Raw genomic sequence first — 22,110 nt, forward strand, 5'->3', positions numbered from 1 at the left:
TAAATACTAATACTTTCCAGTCTGCTCTGAGAAGCTTTACAGCATTTTAAAAAGCACATAAACGATTTGACCACAATGACAAAGGCAATGGCCAAAGAGGGCTCAAGATAAAAAGCTGATGTAGAAACCTATCATTACAATTCTATCAAGTGACATCCTTGTTTTGATAAATCGTTATGTTAGACTACTATTAAAATTTCAACTTAAAGTTACTATATAAATTTTGTGTTCACCTATCTATGCAAACCACCAGAATGATTCTTCTAAACTGTTTAATCTAAATAGTACTGTTTTCCTGTCTTGACACTACCTGAAAACAAGATAAATATTCTGCAAAAACAGGTGGCACTCTCAAACAATTAATGTAAGAAATTTTAATGCCTCCGTGCTAAGCCTACCAGTGACCAAAAAAAAAAAAAAAAAAAATCAGGAGTATTTTTTTAAATTAAACCACATTAATTAGTTTTCAACAAACCTTCAGGATCAAAACAGATCTTAAATTGAGTTAGTTCCCATTGCCATAAATCCTTGCCCTTTTTGCTGAGTGGACACAGCAGGCTGCATTCACTGTCTCCCTGCAGCCTGAACTACAACACCTCAACAGAGACAAGGGAGCAGAGGGGCTGTGAGCAAAGCTGGAATGGCCATGGGAGAAGGCCGGATGCATGCCAGTAGTTTATACAGATGTTGAGAAATCTTTGTTTACATTTCTCGTTACACAGGTAAGGGAGTTCAGAATTATAGGTTTGGGGTTTTTTTCATAAACTCTATTTTTTACTTTTCAGAAAGAACCTTTAGCAGCTCTACTTTTAGTTAACTACTGTTTGTTCCACCAGCAGTGTGTAAGTAGAAACAAAGCAAACATCAAGCTCAGTTCTTGTCTTTGTCATCATTTTGGGAACAGTGTGGCCACATAGAGCTTATCCTTACCTGTATATATATATATATACATATATGTAATTCAGTCTGTGCCAACCTGCCTGGGATGTGCGTGATAATCCCACAGACCGAAGCTCCCCCGGCCTACAGCTCCTTTCAGTTTACAAAACTGCACAAGCAGCCCGAGCTTTGGGAACGGGAATAACCCGGCCCGGCGAGAGGGAAGAATGAGCACGTGGGACGTGCTGCTGGGGGCCGATTTTGGGGAGAGGTGCCGTTTTCCTAATTTAACCCGAGGGGAAATCGAGCGGCGGCAGGCGATGAGCTGGTGTGACAGCGCGGCTGTGGCCGTGCACAGGGTGGCGGCGGAGCTGCGGCTGAGGGGAAACCACGCCGGGATGAACGAGGGGCAGCAGCCCAGCACCGGGCCGCGCTCCCTCAGGGCCGGCGGCAGCGGCCCGGCCCCTGGCGGTGCGGGGCGGAGACCGCGGGGGACGAGCGGCAGCGGCCGCCATGTTCGGTGCGGGCAGGCCTCGGCACAGCCCCGGGAGCTGTGTCTGTTAAGGGCGGCTGCCGGCAAAGGGGCCCTGGGCCTGCACTGCCGCGGGCACCGGCACAGGAGGGTGCCCAGGCCGGCCATGAGTCACAGCAAGGACGGGGCGCTCCAGGTGGGATGTAACCCCGCACTCGGTGGGAACGCCGGGGGCGGGCGGGAGAGCGGCGCGGGCCCGCCCTGAGCGGAGGTGCCCCCTGGGAGCGCCGCAGGGCTGGGTCTACGGCCGAGAGTAGCTTGTGCTGAGTAAGGGAAGAGCGTAGCTGCTGGCTATAATAAAAGGCCGAACAGCCTCGCTTATGGGATACTGTGCCCCTCAGCGGCCCCGGCTGGGATTTCCTCTGCTCCCCGCCTGCTGCCATCCCGGCTGGCCTCCCCTGGGGCAGCAGGAGTGCGAGGGACCGGAGCAGTGTGGGAGGCTCTGTCGGACGCGCTTGCCTGTAGGATGAGGGGAAACGTTGTTAGATTCTGTTCTTCACAGCCTCCAAAAATAGCCGTCCCCGAGAAACTTTTTACGAGGGGAGTTTTCTCTGTGAGGTGCCCCAGATTTCAGTGGGAGATGAGTTAACTGCTGCTTCCTTTGCCTTTTTCTGGAAGCGTACCCCGTGATTTGCAGCACCAAAGATGTGTAGCAGCTAGCAACAATCTCTTTTGCTCGCAGGAGGCCGTGAGCAGTAACAAGAACGTGTTGGCTGCCAGGTGTGAATGAACACCTTCTTTTCCTGCTCGAAGTTCGAAGTATTGCAAGAGGTCAGAGCTGGGTAAGCCTTTAACTCGAGTCGGGTCAGTTGCCTTTCTTTATTGTACTCTGACAACAGCCTACCTATAAAACAAAGAGCAGTTAGCAGGTTCAGGGGTTACTCAAATGCTTGCTCCTATGTAATCTGTTATCACCAGGCAAGGTTCATACTAAACAAGATTGTAGAATAAGTTAGCCTGAAAGAGGCCCTTGCTCAAAGCGAGGCTGGCCTCAAGAGTTGCACGAAGTTGCCTGGGGCCTCATCCAGACTGGATTAGGAGCTCTTCCATGTGAGTACTTGGCTTCCCAGAAGGTAAAATTGTGGCAAACCGCCCATATATGTTACCTAACCTGCAGCCACTCTCTATATAGAAAGAAGGACGTGCTAAAGACTACCCGTTCCAATCCACTGACCTGAGTGCACAGCTGAAAGCCTGGGGAGAAACTTGGCAGGATGAAGCCTGTCATCGTGGTGCATGGTGGAGCTGGCCGGATCTTTAAAGAGCGAGAGGAGGGATGTCGTGCTGGTGTTGTCAGAGCTGCACTGCGGGGTTATGGTGTCCTGAAGCAGGGAGGCAGTGCCGTAGATGCAGTTGAGGAGGCAGTACGGTCAATGGAAGATGATCCTCATTTTAATGCAGGTAATGTTTTTAAGAATTAAGTGGACTTAGAATCATATTACATTTCAAGTGTTTTGCCCTGATGCTTCTGAAAATCTTGGCTTGAACTATTATTACTATTAGTGCATTACTAATGATTTATATATGTTGCAGTGGAGTAAATATGAGTGTCACAAAATGGGTGATTTCTCAGCATGGTATATACTGTAGTTTCTCATGAGTACACTCAGGAAGAGGAGTTATGCTTTTCCCATTCTTCATTGTTATGTATCTGCCACTTAATTTGTGTAGTGCTGTTTTACTTTTCTGTAAATCTTCTGTTACTGTGCTGTGTATATCTAGTTTTAATACATGGACTCTTATGGAATATGTTTTAAGTTAATGTGTCTCTTTTAAGGCTCTTTGATATACCAAATGCAGCATTGTTTAATCCTGGGTGCTTGACCTTTAAACATTGCCACAGAAACACTGGTGTTGGGGATTTTAGGTGTTTTTCTCTTCATTAATGCAATTAGTTATTTTGTAAACAATACTAGAGAAGCACTGCAATAATGGTATACGAGTCATAAATATACGTTTTTATGGTAAGGGTTCGTAACTGGATTTCCTGGTCAGTAATGTGAATTAATGTTAGTGGTAGTAATCAAATACTTTCTCCTCTTCTTAGGACCTCAAGTTTATTATTTTGATGAATTTCAGCAAAAATATTTCTACCGTAGTATGTCAGAAAAGAACATAAAATGAAATACCTGTAGGTGCTCAGTACTTTTTATAACATAGCTATTAGTTATGTGCTCAGTTAGTTTGCAGAAGTTAATTTGTTTTGCCTCACCTTGCAGTTGAGAGCAGCTCTTCTTTAATATGAAACTTTCATTGTTTTGTTATTGATTTGATTTTAGAGCATTCAAGTTGAAATTATGAAGTAGGCTTGGAGGTGTAGTGTATATTTTTGTATAGTTAGCATCAGGGTGGCATTCTCTCATTTTGCTTTTACTAAATTGGACTTGAGCCTTCACCTACTGTTCAGGTTTGAGTATGATGGTCTAAGTGGCAAATAGTCTGTTACTTGCAGATATATCTAATTGTGTTAATGTGCTCATTAGGTACAACTGCTTTCAGAATCTGGCAAAAATGAGCTGAAAGCTATATGAAAAGGACCCTGATTGGAGTGGCGGTTTAAAACTCACTGTATAGTATTTATCTTCATAAAATGATAAAATAATTTTTGCTGTAATATTTTCTAGGCAAACACAGGCATAGCTAAGAGACAACAATAAAGATGGGGAAGAATGGGCAGAACAATCAAGTTGTGACCTTTTTTGCATGATAGGGTGTAGCCATGCTGTGTAGAGTCATCTTGATGTAGGCTTGGTGCAAGGGCTCAGAAGCTATACCCGTGTATAAAATTACCATTTTAGTGACTTGTGCAGTGTAATAAAGTCAAGTTCTACTTGTGGCGTAGTTATTTTTCTGTGTGATCTCTTTGGCTTGCAGTATGTACCAGCTTGGCATGAGTACTCCAGGTGTAAGAACTGACAGCATTGATCCTTGCACACTCTTTCCTATGCAGCCTTGCAAGACAAAGGATCGGTCCATCTATCCACAGATAGAGAGAGTTGGAGTACTCCTCAGTATCCCAGCTGTGATTAGGCTGATGTCAGACATGCTGATTATTTGTTTCCTCCTAGATTTTCTGTCATCTGTTGTCTGTGTCTTATTTTCCCAGCCCTTTGCTTAAGAAGTAAGCCAAAAACTTTATTTTTTCAGCACTGCTGCCAATGGATACCATGGCCTCAGAGGCTGGTAGTCCCTACCCATTGGTTTGGAAGGCAGGTAAAAAGGCAGCCTGTAACCACAGAAGGAAGGATTCATCCTACCTGAGATCACTTGAAGTTCAGTAACCAGCTTTGCTGTGGTGTACAGACTTTAATGGTGATGAGTGGAATGAGAAAAGTTGGCTATAAAGCTGTAGAAGTTGTTGATGCCCCCTCCCTGCAAGTGTTCAGGGCCAGGTTGGATCAGGCCCTGAGCAACCTGATCTGTGGAAAGGGGTTGGCACCAGATGGTATTTAAGGTCCTTTCCAACCCAGGCCTTTCTGTGAGTCTCTGGCAGGTGGAATGAATTTTCCTTAGAAGGTACCTGTCTCTCTTTACCAGCTGTAAAAGGAAAGCTGCCTTTGATTACAGAAACTGTCTGCAATTGTTTTCTGCTCAGCAAATTTTAGAAAATCCTAAAGTATGTCCTATGACATATGTCCAGTAGACATGGGATAGTCTTAATGCAGTGAAGAAGAGGCCTCGTTTAGTTTCCCCTTGAACCATGGTTCTGGTCACTGATGTTTGAGAAAGGGGTACCCTAGTTCTATTGGGAATTTTGTGATCCTGAGTTAGAAAGCCTACCCTGTCAAAGGAAGTTAAGAGTATGGCAGGTTTAGCTAAGGAAACAATTCCTTACCAGCATAAGGAAAAGCTGGAAGAATAATGTTACAGATCAGTCTAGAAATTAACATATTGTGAGTGATACAGGACTGAACTGTGGAATAATTTATGCAGTTGGAGACAGGTAAAAAATAACTTTTGAGGGGGTGTGTCTGTATGTGGCAAGGCACATTTTGAGATTACAAGAGGACGATTACAGGATTTAGCTACCTTTTTTCACAGGATTTAATTTCATATATTCAGGTCTGAAGTACATTGGTATAGAAGTCTTATGTCTGCTAATAACAGAGGTTTCTGGACTGCTTTAATGTTGGTTTAATAGAAAGGAGAAAAACTCTACTGTATTAGATATGTACAATGCTCAGGTCTTTTTACCTGAGGTACTGTGTAAATCTGCCATGTTTTGGTTTGGTTTTTTACTTCTTTTCAGTTTAGTTTTCACTATCTGTATTAGCAAGGCTTGTGCATTTGATGACTTTCAGCTTATTATTCCTCTGTGGTAAATTATTGGCATTATTTTAAAAACCACCCTATTTGCATTATCTCATTTTGTATGTCATTAATTTTCAATTAGGTTAGTGATAGCACTGATAATTATAGAAGACGATACCTACCTGACACTTTATTACTTAATTTTTATTTTTAAAAATTGCTTTATATACTGTTTTTATTTGGTAATGGATGAACTTGTTATTTCAAGCTTTTCTACAGTAGTGAGGGGATGTTTATTCTGCTCCATTAATTTTGGCAGTTTTTTGGAGTGCTGTTAATCTGTTGATAGAATCAAACACTATCCTGTTTCTTTGGGTGGTGTCGTATTCTCCTTTGGAAGAGCTGTAAAGGCAAAGTAGTTTTGTACACTTAAAAGTTATCTGGGGAATAAAGAATTCTATTCATGATGGTTTGTTGATTTAAGTTTAATATCAAGTGTATCATTTGGATGGGGCTGGAAGTGTGTTCTTATACAAAAATAAAACTCCATTTTAAAGTAGATGTTGTACTCTGTGAGACTTCTGTTAATGGCTGGATTTTGTGGTTATACTCAGCAGTGTTTCTGCTGTTTTTCTTGTATTTGGGAGATACTTTTGGTAAGTCAGCAAAGTGGGAAAGAGAGGTTGCTTGATGAGAGCTTATAATTGAATCACCTGGGTGGTTAGCACTTAATGACTTTCTTCTTTTTCTCTTGCCCTCTACTTTTTTTTTTATTTGTCTTTAGGTTGTGGATCTGTTCTAAATGAAAAAGGTGAAGTAGAAATGGATGCCATTATCATGGATGGAAAAAATTTAGACTCTGGAGCAGTGTCTGCAGTTAAGTGCATAGCAAACCCAATAAAACTCGCTCGACTTGTTATGGAAAAGGTATGCTGATTATCTACTTGAGCATGAAGCATTTTCTTTTCCTTTGAACTTCATCCAGTATATTGATACACCTCAATGATGATGTTTGTGTAGTGCTTTAAAGCAAGAAAGAAGGGAGTAATCAATTGGAGTGTTTGGAAACTATGGTCATGACCATGAAGCACTTACTTTCAGGGTTTTTGAGAAATATTTATAAAAAATAGCATTCCAAGGAAATGTAACTTGACATATATGTGTTGGTCTCCTGTAGTTCCACTGCTGGTATTCAAAGGGCTTTTTGTTGTTTTTCACTTGGTTTATGAAGAGCTTTTATTTTGTCACTGAGTGTTGTGCTTGATCTTGTAAGATTAAAGTTAGGTAATACACTGTTCACTTTGCAGTAATATGGAACTGAATTAAATGACCCAGTTACGTATTTGGCTGTGTAATGCACTCCTGTGTTGTAGCCTTCTCCATTGTGACCTGATCAGGTGATAGCACCAGTACAGTTGTAGTCTTCCACCAATAGAAGATAATACTAGCTCTGTGTGGTACTGACAGATTTTTCAAGATAATCAAATTTAGCAGGGCAGTAAAATAGTACTTGACCTTCTGTATAAGATCAATCCCACCTTAACTCCATCTAATATTTGCCACAGCAGACTTCTCTTGGTTTTCAGATATGGTGTAACTGATCTATTTCAGGGTGGGAGTAAGTGGTCTGTTTTACGGTTATGAGGCTGTCATCAAAAAGTTTGTCCTGTCTTTGGAGTTTGCATTTTCATCCTACTAGTGCAGCTGCTTCATTGCTCGTACTTATAAAAACACTTACTAATTGTAAGGTTCATATTTATAAAAACACTAATAAAGACGACTGTGTTTCTTTAACCTTTCGAAGTGGCTTTTGAGGAAACAAAATCTGTTTTGGTGATCTGTACAGATGATTGCTATTCATCTTGTCCTCAATGGGCACCAAAGCAGATAGAATATTTTCGTGTCCTTAACTGAAGGATAGTTCTGCTTTTAAGATCAGAACACTTCTCTAAAATACTGAATATAAATACTTAAGTGAAATGTATGTCTACTAGAAAACAATGTTAAAACATATGATGAATAAGATTTTCTTTCCATCATATGGATTTATTTTGTCATTAACTAGATCAGTACATAAGTAGGGGTGTTAGACAGCTTCACAACACAAAATTTGAGAATATAGATGAAGAGGTTGGGGAAGAGATGTCTCTAGCATGTTAAAGTGAATGTTGTATTTTTTTTTATTTTCTTCTGTAGAGAGCCTATTTTAATGACTATTTCTTATTCCAGAATCATTGATTTATTTTCCTTGTTTTCTTGTCTATGAAAAAAATCCCGTTTAAGTCGACAAGAATAAGGTCAAAACAACACTGTTGGATTTTGAGAATATAACTTTGCAAAGTGTTTTAAAAATTAAACGAAAAACGCCAAACCAACAAACAGAGACCTCTCCTCTGTCTTGTCTATTACAAGGTCTTTCTTGTCATTGCATGATGCTTCTGGTGTTCAAAAGTGTTGAGGCTAAATTTGAAATGAAATAATAAAATTCTAATGTACAGGACAAAGTATAACGGTGTATTCCTAACACTGTGACATTTTTGGTAAATATATTACTCTTTGCCAAGATGCAAAAAAAATCTGTGTGCATGATGTTACATTTCAAATGTAAATGTTGGCCTAAATTGCTTGATGCGTCTTGAGATGGGTTTCTGTGCTTCTCTATCTCCCATGAATGGAGCAACTGATGTTGCTCTTCTGCTCATTGTTGCCCATCTGTTCATCTTGGACAGGAATTTTGACATGCCAGCCTGAGGTGTTTCACAGTACATTTCATAGTGTGTTTTGTTGTACTGTGCTTAATTCATTTTTAACTGTGTAACTTGGGGGTAATAAGGGTAGTTTTCCTGGGTTCTTAAGTCTGTACACGTAATTCCCAGTTGTTTTGAGATGCCTTAATGCCATAAAGAATTTTGAAACATGCAGCTCCCAAATACAAACAAACCAAAACCAGCCGGTACATCTGCTTGTAATTATATTTCCATTCCATTATGGAACTGTGTGAGCTCCATCTGGTGGCCAGAGCAGCTCCTCTAGGTTGTTGCAACACATTTATCCTTTTCGGCTGTGTCTTTCCCACTGGGCACAAACATGTCCAAATTCATGGAGTAGAAGGAAGGGAGGGCACCAAAATAATTTCTATTCATGATTTACTGTACTGTTGCTCACAGGAGATTCTAGAGGTGGAAGACTTTTAGTACATTAACTAATGTAACACATTCTTGAAAAAGCACTTCAATTTCTGTTGAATTATTCCTGTTTGTACTGAACATAGATAGAATGATACATTGAAATTCCCTTTTCTTTTAATTTGGAACAGCTAACCCTTCTCAGCTCCAACACTTCTTTAGATGGGCTTCTCATGAACGTTAGAGCACTAATCATTGGTATATGTAAGCTATGTATATTTTCCCCTACTCTTATTGTGGAGGACTTTCCATTAGGCAAAAGACAATTCAGCTTAGAACACAGATTTTTTTGAAGCAAATGGCCAGGTTTTTTTCTGTGCAGCCAGAATAGTGTGCTCTATGCTGCTGATAGTCTGAACTTCAGGTGAGACAGAAAATTGGGATATTTTCCCCATTTCCAGTGAAATTAACTAAAAGGGCCAGCATTTGTTGCTTATTTTGTTGCTTATCAAGATCTCTTGAACCCTTTTATTGTGCTTTTGGATTACTTTATGTAAATGTCTTCCAGAAAAATTAGGCACTTTACATTAGCAAATGTATTAATGAAACTGGAAGAATGAGACAGAAAAATGTTCTTTTGCATTGTTTGAGAGTGTACTACTAGTTCTTTTGATTGACAATATCTGCTGAAGAGAATGACAAAAATCACCTTAAGACATCTTCTTTTCACTGAGGACTAAAAAAGAAGAAAAAAAGCCCCAAACACAAAGTCCTATCATAGAAGTTTATTTATCAATATACAAGTATTTCTTGTTTTTATAGCCTAGGAATGTGTGTATCTAATGCAAATTTGCATATAGAATGGAATCCTATGAAAAAGCTTTTAGAAATAACTTCCATTTTTTTATAATAAAACTTTATATTTTTAAAATTTATTTAAAGGATGATATAGTTGCTGAAGAAAGTAAGGGATGGAGGACACAGCCTTCTGGTAGAGGTCAAGACAAAAACAAATTTCAAATTTCCTACAAAAACCCACCAAACAACAAAAAATCCCCATCCCACATCCACAAATGAAAAACAAAAGTATTTTGAATACTGTATTGTGTACTTCTCGTGGGTTAGTGGTAGTGGCAGAGGGGGGCAGTATTGCACAAAGAAGTTGGATTTCAAGTGGAAGAACACTACTCATTAGTTTTGTTAGAAATAGGTAGGTCTTACATCATCTTGTAATACAGTAACAGCACTCAGCATGAAAGCCTGATGTCCACTTCCACATATAAAGAAGACTTCTTCCTTGTCACCCTTAGTATTCCCTAAAGCAATACTCTCGTGAATTAAAGATTAATTTAAAAGGCATTTAAATTTTCAAAAATGTTTGATATTGGGGCTGCAACATCAGAAATGTTTCTAACGTGTAGCCCTCTGTGCAAAGGGCTTAATGCAGAGGCTGTAATAGGCTTAAGTAGAGATCAGCTCTGACTTGGGCAGAGGTTTGTGTTGAAGCCTTTAAAACAATGCAGTGCTATGCATTGGCCATGGTAGTGATTACTTGTTACTGCTTTAGAAATCAACAGCAGTTGATGGTCTGCAGCATCTTAACCTGAAGCTTTGAGACTGTAAATGTCCTCCAGAATGTAGCATGGTACAGAAATCCCCAACCTCTGCTGTCCTTGCTTCTGGCTGAGACCTGGGGCTGTGCCACATGGCTGCCTTGGAAGGCTCTGCAGGCCTGCTGCTCCAGCATCACAGGGTTCTGTTTGGACCTCAGCTGGTCTGGTGTGCTGTGCTGCAGCATGGACAGAAAGACTTGCTGTAAGTTAGGTGCTCTGCTCTGAAATTGTTCTGTGCTGTACAGTCAGACCACTGCTTCTCTAAAACCTTACCAGGCTCTGATGAGCAACTGACAGCTTTGTAATTGTGGAAGAAGTTGCTGCTTACTTTTTGACACATCAAAACAAAAAAAAAAAAAAATTATCAGATTTCAGTGCTCAGAGCTACTACTAAAGTATGAGGATTAATTAAACAAATTTATCTGGCAAATTTCTCTAAAATATGAATTAACCATGCTCTACAGATTTTGAAGTATGGAATTAACTAAAGCCATTGAATTAAAATCTGGTTTGAAGTGCTTCGTAAATAAAGGAATCAAAATAGAACTTTCAAGTACTGTTAGAAGAGAGTAAACATTTTTTGGTCAAATCCATTAGAAAGTATTCTGTTCTTAAATTGGATCCTCTGAGTTAATAAGAATAGCAGCTTGTTGAAGGAGATATTTAAAATGAAATTGTTCAGCTAATGATAAGGAACATTTTAGTTGTATGCTATTTATGTTTGTTGATTATTTTACTAGGTGTAAGGCCTTTAAACGGGAATTTATTTAGCATTCCTTTGAACAAAAGCCTTCTAAATCTCTTAGTTAAGTGGACAAAACAGTTATGTAGTAATTTGGTGATTCTTTTGAAACAGTACAAAACAGTTGCATGCAAATTAGCTAAAGAACAAATGTACCAATTTTTCTTCTCCCATTAGATTAAGTGTTAAATAGATAAATACAGTTCTTTTCTATTGATGGTTATAAACTTTGTGATTTGGAGAACTGAAAGCTTTTTCAGCTATAGTGGAAGGGGATATGGACAGAGATTTAGAAATTTTTAAAATATAATTTGTAATTTTCTGTGTGGATACTTCTAAAGATAGCGGTTATACAAAAGTGCTCAGTACAAGACAAAACAAGAATTGTCAGTGAATCTCTTGTCTTTCTGCAGACAAAGCACATGCTGCTGACTGACCATGGTGCACACCTGTTTGCTCAGGCCATGGGTATTCCTGAAGTTCCAGGGGAGAAACTCATAACTGAGAGATCCCGAGAGAGATGGAAGAAGAACCTTGAACCAGATTCCAACCCCGAAGAGTTTCAGAAGTAGATAAAATATATTTTATTTTTCAATTTGAGTAATTTAATTTGTATTGTCTTTACAGTATGTCTTTATTGAAAACAGTAGAAAATCAAACTTTCAATGAATTTGCTTAAACTTAAATGACTGGAACAAACTTGATGAAACTTGTTGCTGCTTAAGAAGATTATTGGTCACTTTGACAATAGCATAGATTTTGTGGCTTTAGTGGAGAGCAAAGGTAAAACTTGTTACTGCTCTTAAAATCATCAGTTACAGAAGCGCAGAGTAGCTTTAACAAACAGAAGGTATTATTTTGTATTGCTTTTTCTGTGGAGGAACTGATTTTAAAAAATCTCCAGTGCACATACTAAAACAAGTTAATTTAAAAAAACCCAAAAACCTAAGAAATCCAATCTTGATTAAGTATTAAGTAAATGATCAGATTTGTCTTTAAATTGGATTAGATAGTTAAACAACATCAGACTTTGACCAGTAGTTCTTTCTGAGTGGTGATTGTGGCTTGGTTATGACAAGGAATGAAAAAAAATGACCAAGTTTAGTGGTGGATGGGAAGAGAGATGCTGCTAGATTTTATTGCCCAACAGCAAAATGAACATCACTTTGAAAACAACCCAGTCTCATATAAAGTAGAGTGGAAGGTGAGGTGGACAGTAAAGGAATTAAAAATATCAGGTGTCAAGAATGTTTTCTATGCGTGTAAGGTAGGCATAAACACTAATTTGTTTTGAACTTCCATTTGTATATCCATGGTTGTGATGCAGGAAAACACTGTATTACATTACATAAATCCTGTATTATGTGCTGTTCATCTGTTTTGTGAAACAAGAGTATGGCAGGAGCAGAGCTGAATTTATAGATCAGAGGGAGGAAATCTTTTCTGTGACCATGTTAATTAAAGTCCATGAAAGAGGCTATAAATTACAACCTATATGTTACTTTCAGTAAATTGCTAGAAGGAAAAACAAAGTAATGAGACAAGCATAAATACGGTCTTGTAAACAAAGTGATGTTGTTCCTTGACCATAAGGTCTTGGTCATAGTTTGTCTTATATCCAACAGTAGTTTTCTTTTAATCTGTGGTCTGTCCAAAGATTCTGTGGTATTATCATTTATTGTGAAGAATTTTGAGGATGGTGTAGCTACCACTGCCTCTTACTCTCTTGAACATATCAGTTGGAATAGCATGGCATTTAAGTCTTCATTCATTCCTCATAACTTCTTCATTTTTTACCTTTTTTTTTTTTTTCCTGAAAACAGTGTTTGGCATCTTCAGTTTCATCGGGGACTTTTTCTGGAATATCTGATAATAAAAAGCTTGTGTATTTCTGAATGGCTGAAGACTTTTTCTTGTCTTGGCCATACTGTTATTTTTCTGAAAACCAAAACATCAGCACAAATTCAAAAAAGTAGAAAACAGGTCTTTCTTAATGCAAACCCGTTTCATTCTGTGTCACACGTGGAATGTTCTTGTTCCCTGTTATGTTCACAGTGATTATGCAGAAACTTGCCTGAGGCGAACAGACAGAAGGTGAAGTAGTGTTAGTCAGAGGCAACATAATACCAGATCATACTGGGAATTTGAAGGTTGGTGTATATTTTACTTCCCTGATCCTCACAGTGTTGGAAACGCTGGGGTTTCTAGGCTTTGCAGGTAAAGTCTGGTGACTCCATAAGAGATACCTTTCTCCTCTGCTGGTTAGGAGCCTGCATTGATTTATGCTGAAAGCTTAGGATTCCGTTGCATGTACAACATTCCATCTTGCACCCCTTTTGCCAAGAACAAGGTGTGATTTGATTTATCTGCAGTCTCACACTGTAAAGACTCTAGCAGTACCCTTGTTAAGAATTACTGGAGTTTGCCTGAGAATCCCACAGAAAGGGTGTTGAGTCTGGCTGTAAGGTAGGAAATGGGCTCCTAGCCCCACTGTAAATCACATTGCTAGAGTAATTTGAAGAGGTATTAACTAACAAGGACCTCAACAACAATAAACAGAAAACCTCACTACTGATGCAGGGCTGAGAGACAAAGTAGCAGGTAACTCATTAGTTAGATGGGGATAATGTAAGTACATGTCACTTCATGAGTATTGGATAATGAAAGATTTAGACAAAAGGGAATGAACAAATCCAAATAATACATTCTGTATCACAGTATATGCAGTATATAGGAATAATTCTTAATTGAAAAAATCCCTAATACCATTCTTTGGTATACCACAGGTACTTGAGGTTCTTGCTACTGTCAATAACTAAAAATAGAGATGGTTATAATTTGATAGCAGTTTTGTCTTCCTTGTTAATGTTTTGGAGTCAACTAGTCATGCAAAAAATTTATGTGTATCTTCTTTGCCTTTGTTCTGAAGATGATCGAAGGAAAGGTTACACTGAAGCAGTAAAAAAAGGGACTGTAAGAAATTAAGTGTAGTTATCTATTTGCTCCTCTACAGATGAGGTGTGTTGGACACAGTCACTTTGTTATTTATTGCCAGTTGTGCTCTCATACCAAAACAGGTAATTACTGCCTGTGTAATCTGTGTGCTTTTATTTTCACAGTTGCTTAAGGTAAACACTTATCTAAGAAAAATGTACATCTGGATACATCTTTCTTAATTTCTCAGGAGGATCTAACTTTAGTTGGTTGAAGGGTGCTACATGAATGTGCAAGGGAGTACTGAATTTACTAATGTTCTTTTCAGCAAATCATTTGTAACAGATGGATGGGTGGGAAGCCCATCTGCACCATCATATCAGTTTGAGATGAGGTCCGTCTCTACATAAATGTCAGAGCAGCTTATAAGGCCTGTGATTCATCAGTCAACTTTGAATTGCTGTGAATGAAGTGTAGAGACTGACAGTATGATATTTTACATAAGCAGGAGGGAACAGGAAGTTGGGTCTCTGAGAAACTGGGGGTTTCAAGGTACACAAAGATTTTGTCTGACTTAATTAGATGAGATTTTGCAGAGCTGTAGAGAAACCCTCACCAGTGCCCAGGTAAACTCGAAAGGTATTCCTTTTCCAGTTGCCTGTTGGGTAGTTCTGTGGAGGATTGTTACAAATTATTTTCCTATGTGGAGGGATTTAGATTATTTTTGGGGTTCGGTATACTTCTCCTAGTCACATACTGGTTTATGTTCCTACGTGAATTGCTAAGACTGGAATATATGGATATTTAAACTGTTGCTTCTCAGTAATGTCTCACTTCTCAGTGCAGCAACTGTTACAGTAAGTCACGACAGGCTTTTTTTTTTCCCATAAACAACTACACACGTATATTTTGAGCAGGCTATTGTATATGTCTTTTCTGTGTTGAAGAAATAAAGATACAGTTGAAACTTCTGTTTTCTTCAGTGCCTGAAGACTTTTAAACCAATGTGCAATTTCAGCAGAGTCTACTGGCCAAGTGATTTAAACATCAAGGTTACGTAGCTACAGAGTACAAAGACTAAAGTATGTCTTAATGATGCATTGTGAGCAATACTAGTTGAAAGAAAAATAAATAAGCTTTTTTTTTTTTTTTTACAGCATTCAAACATTAAGGGGAGTAAGGAAAAGGAAAGAGGAGGAACAGGAAGGAAATGATTCAGTGCATGCATAACATTACTGTCCTTTTCTGTATTCACTCATTTACGTGCATTGTCATTAATAATTCCGGTTAACCTCCTGTTGAGACAGTGGAGCCAATTGTTGCATCTTTGAGTTGCCATTTAGGGGAAAGTTGTGTGTCAGTTTGTGTGTCAGCCAAAAAACTACTCCAGAACTATAATGACTAGAAGTATTTCTGCCCTGTGTGCTTTTGTTTTGCGGGTTTTTTTTCCTCCCCAAGTTTCCATGCTATGAAAGTAAACAAGTCATGGTGGAAAGATTTTTTTAAAAAGTGTTTTCTACTCTGTTAAATACAAAGCTTTTGAGAATTGTTGCATGTTTCTTGTTATTTTTGTAATGAGAAACATGGCAAAAATAGCATTATGATGAGCAGTAATTCTGTTGTAGAAATCTTCTTTAAAGCTACCTGGGAAATAAAAGCAACATGCTTTGGCAGGTATGCTTTAATTCTGTCTAATTTTGTGAACTGTTTTTCTTGGCAGAGACCTTGGAACAGTCGGTGCTGTTGCTATAGACAGTGAAGGCAATGTAGCTTGTGCAACATCCACGGGAGGACTCTCTAATAAACTGATTGGCCGTGTTGGTGACACAGCATGCATAGGTATGGGGTGTGGGATCGTGCCTTTCACTTTTTGGGGTTATCTCATTTAAAGAAAGAAAGAAAAAAAGTATTACAGTTCTCCTTTTCATTAGTGAAACAAAACATAAATACTAATCCATCTGAAACTCAGGTCTAACATTCAAATGTAGCTAGCTAGCTAAAGCTTCTTACAGCATGGAGATTTGCAAGAAAGAATTGGGAGTTCTGTGTGGAAAATGCAGATGGGAGTTTTTTTCTGTCCTTTCTTCAATGCTAACACCTGTGTTTCCTTTCTGTTGGTTCTCTGCTTTTATGGCTCTGCTTTCCACTAAGTCAAAAATGTAGCCTGCTCCATATTAAGATGCTGTTTCCTTGATACTTAAGGAAGTACATGTAATTACAATTACCATTTGTTGTATCCATGAGCAAGAATTATAAAGTGACTCTTAGAGAGCCCCGATAAGACTGTCTCAGAACCTAATAGATGTGGTGTGGAATAAAGGAAATATTTAAAGAGATCTCTTATCCAAGTATAAAGAGACACTTGAAATCCTTTCCACAGACTTCTTCCTCTCATGAAAGAGGCTTGACATTTGATTGCTTCAGGGTTCTACCATACAGCTGGGATTTGGAAAATAATTATTTTTAGTAAAACATGTTCCAAACTCAAATAGCATTGCTGTTGGCAATATATGATTATTATAAAACTGTCTTTCTTTTGCATACAAAGTTGCTGACGTTTTAGTATCCTCTGGATTTTGGTTATGGTTTTTTGTTTTGTGTCTCACTGCAGCCTTCTGACTGCAGATACCCTCCTCTTCTGTAGATCATGTTCAATGTTCTTATAGTTTGGGACAAGGGTTTATGAAGGACAAGTGAAACTGGGCACTTTTTGAGCATACTGCTTGCAACTTTTGATCTTGCTAGGCATCTTCAGGATTTGATACTGAGATGTCAGCTGTGCTTTTAAACATCAGAGGCTTTGGTAAAGGAGGCATTGACTTAATATGGCAGTGTTTTTCCACGTTACTCAGAGTCCATTAAAAGGGTCTGATCAAGAAAGTACAGAAGGGAAGAAACTTTCATTGCTCTTCTAAGGCCTCTTTCCCCTCCCCCAGTTCCTTGTTTATAATGCTGTGGTATGTTTCTTCCTAGCTCCTGGGAAATATTTTTCTTAGGAGATGTGCTAGAAATATGGGTATTGAGCAAGCAGAAGCTTGGTGGAGAACAGGGTGTGGAATGTGTCCGCAAAACAAGGATGGGAGAAAAAAAAAGGGGGGGAGAAGGGGAGTTCAACAGAAGAAACACTCTGCTTGTGGTGAGGACTTTGAAGATTCTTCAGGGGTGCTTTGTGACGTTTTAAGAGAGGCCATGCTCTTGAAATCTCTTACATGCTGTGGAGGGTAAGTTCTCAAACTGGTCAGCTCACCAATGTCCTCACTAGATTTGCCTTCATATCTTCTTAATTGATATGACCTGGCATTCTGCATCCCAACCCGATCTTGCTGCTTTTCAATACAGCCTCCCTTGCTGTTCTGGAAAATATTTTTGCCCGTTCCTGTGGAGTGTTGGCCTGCTTCGGCCTCTTGTACACAAACAGATCACTAGTCTCTTCTCTCAGCTTGGCAACTGACTTGCTCCAACTGTTGTTCATCTCTTTCATATATTTTACTTTTCAAATTGTGGCAGAAAATGAGAAATAAGCTTTTCTGACACTTTGCTCTCAGAAGTGCACAGAGCTAATGGACCTAAAGGAAGAAATGTTTGTTACCTATTTTAAACAAGGCAGGGCTTTTAAATGGTATTACAGAATATTGCCTTCTTTTTTTTTTTTTTCCCTTTGAAAGGAAGTGGAGGTTATGCTGACAACCATTCTGGTGCCACTTCAACGACAGGACATGGGGAGAGCATTATGAAAGTGGTCTTAGCCCGACTGATTCTCTATCACATGGAGCAAGGTATATTCCAGACTTTCTGTAATCTGAAATAATGAGGACAGGAAACACTGCCTAATCACAGGTTTCACTGTATATACCTTCATCATAGAACAGTTGTCAGAAGAGTTGCTCTCAGGGGTATGTGGATGGGTTAAAACAAAAACTTCAAAAACAGAACAAAGTATTATTAATAAAGCTAAAACAGCTGAGGCAAACAGAATTATCTCTGCTGCCTGATACTGAATCATGCTTTAGATTAGTGTACATTGAAGGACATTACTGTGTACTTTATTAAAGAGAACTTCCATTAAATAATTTTTTTCCCAATTATAAACTAAAATTCTGTGAACAAGAAAAAGAAAACAAGTAAAAATGAAATATATTTAAAGGAGCAGTAAGGATGGGCTGGAAACAGATAACTGGAGCTGAAAGTATAGGATATCGAAATTATTTTAAGACTTTTTAACCATGATTTCAATTTACATTTTGTTTTGGAAAATGTACTAAACTGACGGGGTGGGTATGTGGTAAACAGCTGACACAGTATGTCTTATGTGACTGTAATACAATCTGACTGTGGGATGACCCTTTGTAGCTTTACCTTCATGACTTAGTCTGTCATCTAAACCCTTGATTATGTTACAGCCTGTAAACAGACAGCATACTTGTGTTGCATGCAGTTCAAGAATCATTAATATAGATATCACCATTATTTTTAGAAAGCTGTAGCTTTGGGGCAGTACAGTGTAACTTGCTTTGAGATCGATCAAAGTGGAAATAGTTGGAAAACATTCAATTTACATTTTCATTGGAGAAGCAGTAAGTAGAGAGACAAGTAACAGCTGCAAATATTTTTGTTGTGCTTTATAGAGCTGTTTGCATATAATGGGTGCATTTCTCTAAATCTCATAGCTGATGTGACAGTTTCAGCATAAAATACAACCTACAGATTATTTCCCAAAGCTTTTAACACATTATGCTCTCCTTTTACTCTCTAAATTGCATCTCTAAGTATTCAATTTGTGAACAGCTTTCTAAGCTCTTGTCTAAACTATGTAAACCAGTTTCTTCTCTGGCTTGAAGTTAACTGCATTGCAAGACTCATGCATTGATAGCAGTTATCTGGCTTGTGATTAATCAGTTTGAAAGGCAAATGAGTCTCAAATATTTATTGGAAAAAGAGAAAAAGAAAATGAACCCATACGTATTCATGTCTAATTGGTTTGCACTTGTTCACCCTGCCCATGCTTGCTTTACCTTCATTCATCCTGCCCAGAAGTATAACTCAGCTGCCAGGCAAACATGTCAGCAATTAGATTCCCCCAGCCCCTCCTCCCAGCATGTTTCCATGAAGGCACTGAAAACAAACCCTCAAGTTATTACAGCTTTTTGAGTCCTTGAACAGTGAGCTGAAGTTGCATATGTAAGAACTGTAGAGCCCTCATAATTCTTTTCAGCTATTTGGTAATTCGCATACTAAATATCCTCTTTTGGACAAATGCTGCAAAATTTACTTCTGTATTTCAGGAGTGAATTGCTTTGCCAGTCTTAACAGCTGTTGGAATTTCAGTCTTCTGGTGGCAGCTGTTGTCTTGGTGAAAAATCAAACATTGAAATACTGACCCTTTTGAAGACAAGTGCCACTGACTTGAATAGTCACAGTGTCACCCATGTGTCACAGTAAGGAGCTTTATCCTGTCAGTCACCAGTGCTGTGAATAATTCTGACTTGGATGGTTTTATTTGGTTTTAACTCAAAATTTGCAGGGAAGGCATGGAGGTCAGGTTTTGTCCTATAACCTAAGCTGCATAACATTACTGAGGGTCTTTATCTTAGGGTAATTAGGCCAAGCCAGCTGCATTCCTGAATGTATATTTAAACTTGTAGTGAACAAATATTTTGCAGCTATTACAGGTCTATGTGTATGATGTACCTAGTAAATTTGATTTCTTTAGAAAATACTCCTGTTAATACGAATCAAGTAATGAAAAGCTAAAGTTGCATTGCTGGTCCTTTGTCTGATGTCTAGTACATTGAGACCTCATTTTGCCTGATGGTTTCAGAAGTTTCAGGAAGACTCATGCTGATGTCTGCTTTTGATAAATTATGACAATGTGTAGTACGTGCTTTGAGCTCTGTTGCAGCCAGTGGAACTAGAACAGAGATGATGACTGAAATTTTTGACTGTTTTGATGTGTGTTTTTTCAAATTGTAAATGCTTTAGATCTAGCTTGTCACACACCTTTGATGAAAACCTTGCAGATTGTAATTTTTTTCCAGTCAAACGATGGCATAAGAAATGGTGTGTCTTGAACATAAAGTTTGTGAGTTGGTTTGTATTAAACACTGAAACTGAATCAAAATCTGAAGCTATGTAAATAAATACTTGGAGCAGTGCCACACCATTGCAGCTCTTCGCAACTGTCCAGAGCCTTTCCAAAAATGCCTCCTTTGTTGCACTGGAAATTTCTTGCCAATTTAGTTGAAAGAGAAGTTAGATTTGACTGGTTCCATGGGGAGGGGTGAAATTTTAAGAGGATTTTAAAACTGTCAATACAGGTATTATGAAGTGGTTTTATTTCTCTTTTTCAGGAATGTCACCAGAGGTAGCAGCGGACACTGCATTGGACTACATGAAGACACGAGTCGGGGGTTTGGGGGGTGTCATTGTTGTCAACAAGGCAGGAGAGTGGGCAGCAAGGTTCTCCACCAAGCAGATGTCCTGGGCTACTGTAAAGGATGACAACCTGCATTATGGGATTTATGCTGGGGAGAAGCATACGAAACCTGTCGATGAAGCACTTGCATCTGAAAGGGGGGGACTCTAAGAATGAAGAAAGTTGACTGACACAGAAGAATTAAGGTCTCCAGTTTTTGTTGGAGGACAGTGACAGCTGATTTTGTCGTTCTGAGAGATCTTTTGGTTCACAGACATTGCCACATTTACAATCAAAACAAATTCTGGACATAGTTCTTTAGTAGATATGTATATATGTGTAGTCTTCTAATACCTTTGTGAAGGCAGATCCTCCTTTTTTAGATAACAAAGAGAATGGTCTGTAGGTTCCTTGGTTAGCATGCTTTAATCTTACATTAAAGAGAGTCCGAGTTTCAGTATTAGAGGAATTCCTTTCTGTGTACATTCTTAGAGACTGCTGCCAGGATGATTTGAGAGATAAATACCTATTAATTAAAAGCTGAATTTTGTAAGTCCAGAGCAGCCATCTCGTGATAACTTGCTAACTGTCAGTGAAATAACACCAAAGAGCAGGGAAGAGTTAAGATTAAAATCATTGTCACAGGCATGAGGTAACTTGTCACAGGATATAAAGAAGTAAAGAAAGTAACTTTCTCCAGAGAAGGAAAAGATGATGCTAAGGAGCTCTGATTCCATTCATTGACATCAGACGGGAAATCACAACAAAGTTGGCTACAATATTTCAAACTGTACCTAGTCAGTTAACAGGAAAGATACTGTTGACAGTAGTATTTAGGGTTGTAATAAAGAAAGTAGTGATTTCAATAAAAATAACAGCAGTCTTTACTACTCAAATGTAAAGGTGATAGGCACCTTTTAAGTCAAAACATGAGACAGTGATGCTGATCAACTGGAAAAATAATTATTTGAAAGTAAGTTATCAAAGCAAGTTGTACTAAAATAAAACTGCCTGTTAACAAGCTTCTTGTATGAAGTGTGAAACATTGTCTGCAGAGATTCTCTTTTTTTAAAAAAATTATATTCTGTATTCTAATAATTTTTTTCATTAAGATTTTGTATTTCTAAAAGAAAGAGAAAAATTTCTTTTTTAAAAATTTTCTGACTCTCAACTATGTAATTTTTTTGTGTTAAGAACTGTAATAATTTTATGCATTTCAGGTGGTGACTAGATTTTCTCTTGCATACCATCATTCTGTGGAATGTTCCCTTCACAAGGCAGCCGTAATAAATATAACAAAAATCTTAAATCATGGTTCGAAACTACTCATACCTGTGTCCCAACTACACTAAGCTGTCTTACTCAGTTGTCACATACAGAATAGTAAGGTTGCCAAGACTGTCTTAACTTGCTCTATACTTTGATCCATGGTTTCTTGGATGTTGCAGATGATTGGATGTGGACAGTGATGGTTCAAGAGAAGATGGTGGATGCAAAACATAACCATGGAGTACTTAGCACTTTTTTCAACGGAAGATCATGTTGAAAATGGCTGCTACCTGATCATCAGAAGTTCATAAAACAGTAACAGTAATTCTGATGTGCTCATTGGTAGGAAAAAG

At 38.5% G+C, this 22,110-nt stretch overlaps 1 protein-coding gene across 3 annotated transcripts; it reads left to right on the forward strand.

Moving 5' to 3' along the window:
* The first annotated feature begins 684 nt into the window (after nucleotides 1–684).
* On the forward strand, nucleotides 685–21,797 carry ASRGL1 (asparaginase and isoaspartyl peptidase 1). 3 transcript variants are annotated; one of them, XM_088162207.1, is made up of 8 exons: nucleotides 685–722; nucleotides 2,094–2,193; nucleotides 2,544–2,812; nucleotides 6,447–6,589; nucleotides 11,556–11,710; nucleotides 15,797–15,915; nucleotides 17,742–17,852; nucleotides 20,424–21,797. In XM_088162207.1, exons 3-8 carry the CDS (start codon nucleotides 2,626–2,628, stop codon nucleotides 20,657–20,659), a joined length of 951 nt encoding a protein of 316 aa, XP_088018333.1. In that variant the 5' UTR covers nucleotides 685–722; nucleotides 2,094–2,193; nucleotides 2,544–2,625; the 3' UTR covers nucleotides 20,660–21,797. The 3 variants fall into 3 exon arrangements, with proteins under 3 accessions (XP_088018333.1, XP_088018334.1, XP_088018332.1); XM_088162208.1 differs by lacking the exon at nucleotides 685–722 and adding an exon at nucleotides 1,048–1,150; XM_088162206.1 differs by lacking the exon at nucleotides 685–722 and adding an exon at nucleotides 1,361–1,547.
* The last annotated feature ends 313 nt before the right edge of the window (nucleotides 21,798–22,110 follow it).

The sequence above is a fragment of the Sturnus vulgaris genome, chromosome 3, assembly GCF_052056855.1.
Source record: "Sturnus vulgaris isolate bStuVul1 chromosome 3, bStuVul1.hap1, whole genome shotgun sequence".
Lineage (NCBI taxonomy): Eukaryota > Metazoa > Chordata > Aves > Passeriformes > Sturnidae > Sturnus > Sturnus vulgaris.